At 52.3% G+C, this 12,372-nt stretch overlaps 1 protein-coding gene across 1 annotated transcript in view; it reads left to right on the forward strand.

The window, feature by feature from the left end:
• LOC140453905 (carbonic anhydrase 14-like) overlaps positions 1-12,372 on the forward strand; it is a 30,831-nt gene that overhangs the window by 14,019 nt on the left and 4,440 nt on the right. Inside the window, exons 4-7 of the mRNA XM_072548760.1 lie at positions 1,570-1,665; positions 5,073-5,139; positions 9,016-9,173; positions 11,952-12,078. Of these exons, the coding sequence (XP_072404861.1) occupies positions 1,570-1,665; positions 5,073-5,139; positions 9,016-9,173; positions 11,952-12,078 (448 nt within the window). The remainder of the gene's footprint in view (positions 1-1,569; positions 1,666-5,072; positions 5,140-9,015; positions 9,174-11,951; positions 12,079-12,372) is intronic.

The raw sequence follows: 12,372 nt of genomic DNA on the forward strand, positions 1-12,372 counted from the left end.
AACAACGTACCTCACTGTGACATCCTCCACCTCCCCACACCCCCTCCCTATCTCTGTCCCCTCCTCCACCTCCACTACACCCCCTCCCTATCTCTGTCCCCTCCTCCACCTCCCCACACCCCCTCCCTATCTCTGTCCCCTCCTCCACCTCCCTACACCCCCTCCCTATCTCTGTCCCCTCCTCCATCCCCCTACACCCCCTCCCTATCTCTGTCCCCTCCTCCACCTCCCCACACCCCCTCCCTATCTCTGTCCCCTCCTCCACCTCCCCACACCCCCTCCCTATCTCTGTCCCCTCCTCCACCTCCCTACACCCCCTCCCTGTCTCTGTCCCCTCCTCCACCTCCCCTACACCCCCTCCCTATCTCTGTCCCCTCCTCCACCTCCCTACACCCCCTCCCTGTCTCTGTCCCCTCCTCCACCTCCCCTACACCCCCTCCCTATCTCTGTCCCCTCCTCCACCTCCCCCACACTCCCTCCCTATCTCTGTCCCCTCCTCCACCTCCCCTACACCCCCTCCCTATCTCTGTCCCCTCCTCCACCTCCCCACACCCCCTCCCTATCTCTGTCACCCCCTCCAGCCCCCTACACCCCCTCCCTATCTCTGTCACCCCCTCCAGCCCCTACACCCCCTCCCTATCTCTGTCCCCTCCTCCACCTCCCCTACACCCCCTCCCTATCTCTGTCCCCTCCTCCACCTCCCCTACACCTCCTCCCTATCTCTGTCACTCCCTCCAGCCCCCTACACCCCCTCCCTATCTCTATCACCACCTCCAGCCCCTACACCCTCTCCCTAACTCTGTCACCCCCTAGAGGACTACACTCCTCCCTATCTCTGTCACCCCCTTCAGCCCCTACACCCCCTCCCTATCTCTGCCACGCCCTCCAGCACCTACACCCCCTCCCTATCTCTGTCACCCCCTTCAGCCCCTACACCCCCTCCCTATCTCTGCCACCCCCTCCAGCACCTACACCCCCTCCCTATCCCTGTCACCCTCTCCTGCCCCCTACACCTCCTCCCTATCTCTGTCACACTCCCTATTCCTGTCACCCTCTCCTGCCCCCTACACCCCATCCCTATCTCTGTCACCCCCTCCCTATCTCTGTCACCCCCTCCTGCCCCCCCATACCCCCTCCCTATCCCTGTCACCCCCTCCTGTCCCCCCCATACCCCCTCCCTATCCCTGTCACCCCCTCCTGCCCCCTACACCCCCGTCCCTATCTCTGTCACCCCCCTCCAGCCCCCTACACCCCCTCCTTATCCCTGTCATCCCTTCCTGCCCCCCTACACCCCCTCCCTATCCCTGTCACCCCCTCCTGCCCCCCTATACCCCCTCCCTATCTCTATACCTCTCCCTGCCCACCTGAACCCAGACTGGGTGCATCAGGTGGGGCCGTGGGTTTGTAGCTGCCCGTCCTTGTGCTACGACACCCTCTTCAGTCGAACACTCAGTCGCTGAGGCTCTGGATACAAACTGAGCGAGTCATGTATCCCATGCTGTGCCAGGATAGGTGGGTTTGGGGTGTAGGGAGATCCCATGGGCTGACCGCGGCTTTGATATGTTGCAGATGCACGTCGTTCACTACAATTCGGAGAAATACCGGAATGTGTCGGAGGCCATGAGCAAGGAGGATGGGCTGCTGGTCCTGGGAATTCTGATGGAGGTGAGGTACTTGATCAGAATGGAGCTCCTGTATGTCAACATTTCGGGGTAACGACGCCGTTCCAACATCTGTGCAGTAGGTGGCGCCACAGTTTGACGTCTGGCCCTTGTTGATTGGTTCCAGGCATCTTTTGCTTTCGAGCAATGAGTGAACACAGTCTGATCCAACAACAGAGAGAGTCTGTTTCCTCATCCACGTTTGAAACCCAAACAGCGTGGAATCACAGACCCTAAATTAATCTAGTCCCACCTGCCAGCATTTGGCCCACATCCCTCCAAATGTTTCCTATTCATGTCCCCATCCAAATGCCTTTTAAGTGCTGTCATTGTACCAGCCTCCACCACTTCCTCTGGCAGCTCATTCCATACACATACCACTCTCTGCGTGAAAAAGTTGCCCCTTAGGTCTCTTTTATATCTTTCCCCTCTCACCCTAAACCTATCCCCCTCTGGTTCTGGACTTCCCCCACCCCAGGGAAAAGACCTTGTATATTTACCCTATCAATGCCCCTCATGATTTTATAAACCTCTATAAGGTCACCCCTCAGCCTCCGACGCTCCAGGGAAAACAGCCCCGGCCTGTTCAGCCTCTCCCTCCGCTCAAACCCTCCAACCCTTGTAGATCTTTTCTGAACCCTTTCAAGTTTCACAACATCTTTCCTCCAGCAGGGAGGCCAGAGTTGAATGCAGTATTCCAAAAGCGACCTCACCAATGTCCTTTCATTTGTACATGGGACATGGGCACTGCTGACTGGGATTGCATTTCTTGCCCTGTCCCTAGTTGCCCCATGAGAAGGTGGGGGGTGGGCTGCTTCTTGAACCACTGCAGTCCATGTGCTGTGGGTTGACCCTTAGGGAGAGAATTCCAGGATTCTGACCCAGCCACACTGAAGGAACGACGATATATTTCCAAGTCGGGACGGTGGGCGGCTCAGAGGGGAACTTGCAGAGGGTGGTGTTCCCATGTACCTGCTGCCCCTGTCCTTCCCGTTGGTAGTCTATATAGGTTCGGATCGTAGATGATGTTTTTTAACCTCCTGGACTCGGGATTGTGAGACAAACTATTTTTACTGATGATTTGGAGGAGCCAGTGTTGGATTGGGGCATGCAAAGTTAAAAATCACACAGCGCCAGGTTATCGTCCAACAGGTTTGTTTGGAAGCACTAGCTTTCGGAGCGCCGCTCCTTCCTCAAGTGGTTGTGTGGACTATAAACATATTCTCCACAATCACCTGATGAAGGGACGGCGCAGTCTGTGTGGAGTTTGCACATTCTCCCCCATGTCTGCGTGGGTTTCCTCTGGGTGCTCTGGTTTCCTCCCACAATCCAAAGGGTTAAGGTGAATTGGCCATGCTAAATTGCCTCATAGTGCTAGATGTATTAGTCAGAGAATATGTTTATAGTCCACACAACCACTTGAGGAAGGAGCGGCGCTCCGAAAGCTAGTGTGCTTCCAAATAAACCTGTTGGACTATAACCTGGCGCTGTGTGATTTTTAACTTTATTGTATTACTGAATTTGTAGATTAGATTCCATGCCGAGCGGAAACAGGCCCTTCAGCCCAACAAGTCCACACTGGCCCTCCGAAGAGAAACCCACCCAGACCCATTCCCATCTGACGAATACACCTAGCACTCTAGGGCAATTTAGCACAGCCAATTCACCTTAACTCTTTGGACTGTGGGAGGAAACCAGAGCACCCAGAGAAAACCCGCACAGACATGGGGGAGAATGTGCGAACTCCACTCAGACAGTTGCCCGAGGTTGGAATCGAACTTGGGGCCCTGGTGCTGTGAGGCAGCGATGCTAACCACTGAGCCACCGAGCCACGCTATTTGCCTTTGTTACGGGTGTGTTTATAGGATGTTGCTAAATTGGAACAGCAAGTGTTTAGTCGGTAAATAATCTACTATTCTGTTAAGTTTTCGAATAGATTTTAAGAATTCAGTTCCTTCTTTCTTTAGTTGTATTTTAACTGTAATGTTAACTACATTTTGTTTCAAGCCTAGCAGTTTGACCAGTCCGATTACATCCGGAACGCAACGTGTTTAAAACACAGAAGAGTTAGGGTCTAGGTCACCTTCTCAGTCTGTTTTGAGAGTGCTTGGTCTCATCCAGAATGGTGTGTGTAGGAAATTTAAAGAGGGATAAAGTTCAAGTCATGGAGTTAAAAGTTGCAACTTCACCTTTTTTTAAAAATTGGATTAAAAACAATTTGATTACAATAACTAGTCATTTTTCTCGCTGATGTCAGGGGTACAAAAAAGAACTTTCTGTCCATAGCCCTCTCACCTGGCTGAGGCAGGAGAGTGAAATGGAGACAATTTGCTGATGTAATCAGAGTCCCACGTTTGTGAGGAGCTCAGTTTGAATTTTATGCTAATACTGGGTGGCACGGTGGCTCAGTGGTTAGCACTGCTGCCTCATGGTGCCAGGGGCACAGGTTCGATTCCAACCTCAGGCTGTGTGGAGTTTGCACATTCTCCCCGTGTCTGCGTGGGTTTCCTCCGGATGCTCCGGTTTCCTCCCACAGTCCAAAGATGTGGAGGTTAGGGTGGATTGGCCATGCTAAATTGCCCCATAGTGCCCTGGGATGTGCAGGTTAGGGTGGATTGGCCATGCTAAATTGTCCCATAGTGCCCAGGGATGTGCAGGTTAGGGTGGATTGGCCATGCTAAATTGTCCCATAGTGTCCAGGGATGTTCAGGTTAGGGTGGATTGGCCATGCTAAATTGTCCTGTAGTGCCCAGGGATGTGTAGGTTAGGGTGGATTGGCCATGCTAAATTGTCCTGTAGTGCCCAGGGATGTTCAGGTTAGGGTGGATTGGCCATGCTAAATTGCCCCATAGTGCCCAGGGATGTTCAGGTTAGGGTGGATTGGCCATGCTAAATTGTCCTGTAGTGCCCAGGGATGTGCAGGTTAGGGTGGATTGGCCATGCTAAATTGTCCCATAGTGCCCAGGGATGTGCAGGTTAGGGTGGATTGGCCGTGCTAAATTGTCCTGTAGTGCCCAGGGATGTGCAGGTTAGGGTGGATTGGCCATGCTAAATTGTCCCATAGTGCCCAGGGATGTTCAGGTTAGGGTGGATTGGCCATGCTAAATTGTCCCATAGTGCCCTGGGATGTTCAGGATAGGGTGGATTGGCTATGCTAAATTGCCCCATAATGTTAGGTTCATTAGTCAGGGGTAAATACAGGGTAGGGGGATAGGTCTGGGTGGGTTACTCTTCAGAGGGTTGATGTGGACTTGTTGGGCTGAAGGGCCTGTTTCCATGTTGTAGGGAATCTAAACATACCCCAGCGAGTTGTGACACAAAGTCATTTAGCAGCAAGACGCGTGGCCATTACAAATTAACGTATTTCACGAAGACCAGACTAACATATACGTTATTTTGTATTCTATATAGGTCGGACAGGATATAAACCCAGCTTATGAAAATATCCTGAGGTACCTGGACTCGATAGCACATGCAGGTAAGATATCAGAAAGGGTTCAGGATTGAGGCAGAACATGAACCAGATCCTCACTATTAATCCTGCAGTCATAAGTCACCGTGATGCACAGCACGGAAACAGACCCTTCAGTCATAGAGTCATAGAGATGTACAGCACTGAAACAGACCCTTCAGTCATAGAGATGTACAGCACAGAAACAGACCCTTCAGTCATAGAGTCATAGAGATGTACAGCACAGAAACAGACCCTTCAGTCATAGAGTTATAGAGATGTACAGCACGGAAACAGACTCTTCAATCATAGAGTTATAGAGATGTACAGCACAGAAACAGACCCTTCAGTCATAGAGTCATAGAGATGTACAGCACAGAAACAGACCCTTCAGTCATAGAGTCACAGAGATGTACAGCATGGAAATAAACCCTTCAGTCTAACTCGTCCATGCCGACCAGATATCCCAACCCAATCTAGTCCCATTTGCCAACACTTGGCCCATATCCCTCTAAACTCTTCCCATTCATGTCCCCATCCAGATGCCTTTTAAATGTTGTCATTGTACCAGCCTTCACCACTTCCTCTGGCAGCTCATTCCATACCTGCACCACCCTCTGTGTGAAAACGTTGCCCCTCAGGTCCCTTTTAAATCTTTCCCCTCGCACCCTACACCCATGCCCTCTGGTTTTGGACTCTCCTTCTCTGGGGAAAGGATGTTCTTTGTTCACCCTATCCTTGCCCCTCATGGTTTTATAAACCTCCATAACCAGTCAGACCTACGTCTGTGGTGGGCAAAATTCTCGGAGAGGATTCTGAGAGACAGGTTTTGTGATTACTTGGAAAAGCATAGTTTGATTAGAGATAGTCAGCAAGGCTTTGTGAGGGGCAGGCCATGCCTCACGAACCGTATTGAATTCTTTGAGGATGTTGCAAAACACATTGATGAAGGTCGAGCAGTGGATGTGGAGTGCCTGGTTTTTAGCAAGGTGATCGATAAGGTCCTCTATGGTAGCCTCATTCAGAAAGTAAGGAGACATGGGATACCGTGTCTGAATGTCTTGATACAGAATTGGCTGGCCCATAGAAGACAGAGGATGGTGGTCGATGGAAAGTATTCAGCCTGGAGCTTGGCGACCAGTGATGTTCCACAGGGATCGGTTCTGGGACCTCTGCTCTTTGTGACCTTTTTTTATAAACGACTTGGGTGAGGAAGTGGAAGGGTGGGTGAGTACGTTTGCCGATGACGTGAAGGTTGGTGGAGTTGTGGGTAGTCTGGAGGGTCGTTGTGGGTTGCAACGGGACATTGACAGGACACAGAGCTGGGCTGATAATTGGCAGCTGGAGTTCAGCCTGGAAAAGTGTGAAGTGATTCATTTTGCAAAGTCGAATTTGAATGCAGAATACAGGGTTAAAGGCAGGATTCCTGGCAGTGTGGAGGAACAGAGGGATCTTGGGGTCCATAGATCCCTCAAAGTTGCCAGCCAAGTTGATAGGGTTGTTAAGAAGGTGTATGGTGTGTTGGCTTCCATTAGCCGGTTGAGTTTAAAAGGCACGGGCTTATGCCGTAGCTCTATAAAACCCTGGTTAGACCACACGCGGAATATTGTGTTCAGTCCTGGACGCCTCATTATAGGAAGGACGTGGAAGATTTAGAGAGGGCGCAGAGGAGATTTACCAGGATGCGGCCTGGACTGGAGGGCACATCTTATGAAGAAAGGGTGAGGGAGCTATGGCTTTTCCCATTGGAGTGAAGAAGGATGAGGGGTGACTTGGCAGAGGCGTACAAGCTGATGACAGCCAGAGATGGAGTGGATAGCCAGAGACTTTTTTCCCCAATGGTGGAGATGTCTATCATGAGGGGATATAATTTTAAGGTAATTGGAGGAAGGTTTAGGGGAGATGTCAGAGGTAGGTTCTTTACACAGAGAGTGGTGGGTGTGTGGAATGCACTGCCAACAGTGGTAGGAGAGTCAGAGACATTTGGGCACTTGAACAGGCACATGGATAATAGTACAATGAAGGGAATGTAGGTTAGTCTGATCTTAGAGTCGGATAATAGGCCGGCACAACATTGAGGGCTGAAGGGCCTGTACAGTGCTGTACTGTTCTATGTTGTGTCAAATCAACCCTCAGCCTCCAATGCTCCAGGGAAAACAGCCCCAGCCTAATCAGGCTCTATAGCTCAGACCCTCCAACCCTGGCAACATTCCTTGTAAATGTTTTCAGGTTGAACAACACTTTTCCTTTAGGGAGACCAGAACTGAACGCAGTATTCCAAAAAGTGGCCTCTTGTTGACCTGGACGGGCAGATGGAGGTGCCAGACGGAGATCTCCCCACTGGCAAAGTAGCACCCTCTCAGTACTGGTACTGGATGTGTGGAATAACAGGCTCCTGAGCAGAGGGGGGGGTCCTGTACCCGTGTGACTCAAAGGGGGAATGGATAAAGAGAGAGTGCGGCCCACCGGCAATTAGAAACAGGAGCAACAGTAGGCCATTCAGTCCCTCCAGCCTGCTGTACCACTCGCTACGAGTATGGCTCATCTGACATTCCTCCCGTCCACTTTCCTCCTCTTTCTCCCCGTAACCCTTGATTCCCCGACTCATCAAAGAGTCAACAGTCCTAAATATCCACACGGTCTCTCCACCCCATCACCCCACAGCTCTCTGTGGCAAGGTTCCATTCCCCCCTCGGGCGACCGTCTGTGTAGAGTTTACACATCCCCTCTCTTCCCCGTGTCTGCATGGGTTCCCTCCGGGTGCTCCGGTTTCCTCCCATAGTCCAAGGGTGTGCAGGTTAGGGTGGATTGGCCATGCTAAATTGTCCCATAGTGCCCAGGGATGTGCAGGTTAGGGTGGATTGGCCATGGGAAATTGTCCCATAGTGCCCAGGGATGTGCAGGTTAGGGTGGATTGGCCATGCTAAATTGTCCCATAGTGCCCCAGGGATGTGCAGGTTAGGGTGGATTGGCCGTGCTAAATTGTCCCATAGTGCCCAGGGCTGTGCAGGTTAGGGTGGATTGGCCGTGCTAAATTGTCCCATAGTGCCCAGGGCTGTGCAGGTTAGGGTGGATTGGCCATGCTAAATTGTCCCATAGTGCCCAGGGATGTGCAGTTTAGGGTGGATTGGCCATGCTAAATTGTCCCATAGTGCCCAGGGCTGTGCAGGTTAGGGTGGATTGGCCATGCTAAATTGTCCCATAGTGCCCAGGGCTGTGCAGGTTAGGGTGGATTGGCCATGGGAAATTGTCCCTTAGTGCCCAGGGATGTGCAGTTTAGGGTGGATTGGCTATGGGAACTGCAGGGATAGGGTCGGGGTCTGGACCTGGGTGGGATGTTCTTTGGGGAGGGCTGGTGTGGAATTGATGGGACGAAGGGTCTGCTTCCACACTGTCGGGATTCTACATTTCTATGATGGTGTTCCAAAGATATCCAACGCTGTTCCCATGGCGTTGGGAGGGGAAAGATTGAAAAGGGACCTCAGGCAACATTTTCATGTAGAGGGTGGTTTGTGTATGAGCGAAGGTTGGTACAATGACAACATTTAATGGATGTTTGAAGAGGTTTCCAGCGTTTCGGGCCAAACGCAGGAAAATTGGGCCCGTTAGGTTTGGGAATCCTGGTCGACATGGATGAGTTGGGCCGAAGGGTCTCCTTTCTGTGCTGTATGAGAGAAGGAATTCCTCTTCCACCTCTGTCGTACGTTTATCCTGAGACTGTTCCTGGACTCTTCCACAAAGGGAGAGAGAGAGACATCCTCTTAGTCTTGACCCTCAAGAATCCTCAGTGAGATCGCCTCTCTCTCTCTCTCTCTCTCTTCGAAACTCCAGGGAGTAGAGGCCCAACCTATTCTAGCGTTCGCTCATCAGACTCAGTCGCTCTTCCTGTTCTTCTGTTCCCAGGTCAGGAGGTCACGATTCCGTCCTTCGACGTTCAGTCGCTGTTCCCCAAACAGTTGGACAAGTATTTCACGTACAGTGGCTCATTAACCACCCCACCTTGCTTCCAGTCTGTCCAGTGGATTGTCTTCCATCAGCCAGTGCGGCTCTCCCAGTCCCAGGTACGGGTCAGTTATTGGCGGTGCAGCATGTAAGGCCAGTTCCAAAGGGACATCCATGTCATTACAGAGGTGTCCGCGAGCCACTACCTCACTCTGGGGGAAATAGCGCCCCAGGAGGAGAGGTGTGGGGGGAGGGGGTGGAATCTCAAGTAGCATCCAAAGGCAGACTGATGGCTAGTGGTGGTGGGCTAATAGTGGCCGAGACCCCAGGCTAAGGGGAGGGGAGGTCTTGTGATGTTATCGCTGGGCGTTTAATCTAGACGGGGAACAGGATTCACTGGAAAAGCTCAGCAGATCTGGCGGCAACTGTGGAGAGAAATCCGATTCACATTTACAGGTCCAGTGACCCTTCCTCAGAACTGGTGGCTTTTATGCGGAACGCAGGGTGCGGGGAAGGGACTAAGGAGAACAAAGCGAGAGAACAGTTGGGAAAACAGAGGGGTGGATAACCATCATCCTGGGAGAAGGAATAGTTCCGAACGGGGACCATTAGTTATCCGTGTTATCACATTCGCCCCATGTCTAGTGGTGACATGGTGGCTCAGTGGTTAGCGCCTCTGCCTCACGGTGCCAGGGATCTGGGTTCAATCCTCCCCTGGGGCAATTGTCTGTGTGGAGTTTGCACATTCTCTCTGTGTCTGTGTGGGTTTCCTTCGGGTGTTCCGGTTTCCTCCCACAGTCCAAAGATATGCACGTTAGGGTGGATTGGCCACGCTAAATTGTCCCATAGTGTCCAGGGATGTGCAGGTTAGGGTGGATTGGCCATGCTAAATTGTCCCGTAGTGTCCAGGGATGTGCAGGTTAGGGTGGATTGGCCACGCTAAATTGTCCCGTAGTGTCCAGGGATGTGCAGGTTAGGGTGGATTGGCCACGCTAAATTGTCCCATAGTGTTCAGGAATGTGCAGGTTAGGGTGGATTGGCCACGCTAAATTGTCCCATAGAGCCCAGGGATGTGCAGGTTAGGGTGGATTGGCCATGTTAAATTGTCCCGTAGTGCCCAGGGATGTGCAGGTCAGGGTGGATTGGCCATGCTAAATTGTTCCATAGTGCCCAGGGATGTGCACTCTAGGGTGGATTGGCCATGCTAAATTGTCCCGTCGTGCCCAGGGATGTGCAGGTTAGGGTGGATTGGCTGTGCTAAATTGTCTCATACTGCCCAGGGATGTGCAGATTAAGGTGGATTGGCCATGCTAAATTGTTCCATAGTGTCCAGGGATGTGCAGGTTAGGGTGGATTGGCCATGCTAAATTGTCCCATAGTGTCCAGGGATGCGCAGGTTAGGGTGGATTGGCCATGCTAAATTGTCCCTTAGTGCCCAGGGATGTACAGGTTAGGGTGGATTGGCTATGCTAAATTTTCCCGTAGTGCCCAAGGATGTGCAGGTCAGGGTGGATTGGCCACGCTAAATTGTTCCATAGTGCCCAGGGATGTGCACTCTAGGGTGGATTGGCCATGCTAAATTGTCCCGTCGTGCCCAGGGATGTGCAGGTTAGGGTGGATTGGCTGTGCTAAATTGTCCCATAGTGCCCAGGGATGTGCAGGTTAGGGTGGATTGGCCATGCTAAATTGTCCCGTAGTGCCCAGGAATGTGCAGGTTAGGGTGGATTGGCCATGCGAAATTGTCCCGTAGTGCCCAGGGATGTGCAGGTTAGGGTGGATTGGCCATGCTAAATTGTCCCTTAGTGCCCAGGGATGTGCAGGTTAGGGTGGATTGGCCATGCTAAATTGTCCCATAGTGCCCAGGGATGTGCAGGTTAGGATGAATTGGCCATGCTAAATTGTCCCGTCGTGTCCAGGGATGTGCAGGTTAGGGTGGATTGGCCATGGGAAATTATCCCGTAGTGTCCAGGAATGTGCAGATTAGGTGCATTACTCAAAAGTAAATGTTGGATAATAGGGTAGGGGAATGGGTCTGGGTGGGTTAGTCTTCAGAGGGTCGGTATGGACTTGTAGGGCTGAAGGGCCAGTTTCCACACTGCAGGGAATCTGTGATTCGACATGGTCTGCTATTGCACATCCCATCAAAAAGCGACCTGGTGCCCTTTAAGGAGGGACACAATTGTCCGTACTTGGAGGGGCCTACACGTGACTCCAGACCTACAGCCGGGTGCTCGACTCTTAGCTCTTCACAGTTAAGGCTCGGGCCCAGCCAATGAGGTGAGCAGATCAAAAATACTCGCCATGGGTTCAATTCCCGCCAGGGGTACCTCCCGGTATAGGATTCAAATTCATCGAATGGATCCTGGAATTGGTCTCCGTGACAACCGTCATCGATAAAGCAAAAAAAAACCACATTGGGACGGTGCGGGGTCACTCATGGGAGACTGGCATCTGCCACCCTCAACCCTCGGTCTGGGGAGACCCACACGTGACTCCAGACCCCACACACACACAGAGACGGGCATCAGCAAAGCCCCCTAGGGGTCAAAGGGCAACAATGCCAGCGATACCCCACCTTCTGAAAGAATTGAGCAAACTGCCGGGGAACTGCTTACTCGAACCCAACCAGGATACCAAGGTGACGGGATGGAGGGTGGGGTTGGGGATGTGGGGGTGGGGGGTTGGGGGGTTGGGGGGGTGGTGGTGAAAGGGGCCTCGTTTCGATAGTTCAGACTCTGGAGATGCTTGAGGCTTCTCTGAGGGACGAGATGATTATTGCCTCGCAATCCGCCGGATTCACGAGAGAGAGAGAGAGAGGTACACCGGCGTCTTTATCGGCTGGAAACCAGCCTGGAACCAGGCACTAGAGAAATTCAGTCCTTCATCTTCTCCCACAGTTTGTGGCCTTGAAGACCAAATTGTTCAGCACAGGCCCCGACGCCTCTCGGAAGCAACCATTCGTGAATAACTTTCGAAAAGCACAGCCCCTCAACGACAGAAAGGTCAGAGCTTCCTTCTCATTGGGTGAGTGATGAAATGATCCAGTAGATTTCTGATCAGATCATTGGCTTGGGTTACTGGGTAAGCGCCCTCCATTGGCAGACTGTCACAAGTCTTCAAGTGCGAGGGCAGAGGGGGCATCAGGGATGAGGGACAGCTGCTGTCGGATGGTCAGCGCTGAGGGAGCGGGCGCTGTGGGAGGGTCAGCGCTGAGGGAGCGGGCACTGTGGGAGGGTCAGCGCTGAGGGAGCGGGCACTGTGGGAGGGTCAGCGCTGAGGGAGCAGGCACTGTGGGAGGGTCACGCTGAGGGAGCGGGC

The sequence above is a fragment of the Chiloscyllium punctatum genome, chromosome 28 (genome assembly GCF_047496795.1).
Source record: "Chiloscyllium punctatum isolate Juve2018m chromosome 28, sChiPun1.3, whole genome shotgun sequence".
NCBI classification, from domain to species: domain Eukaryota; kingdom Metazoa; phylum Chordata; class Chondrichthyes; order Orectolobiformes; family Hemiscylliidae; genus Chiloscyllium; species Chiloscyllium punctatum.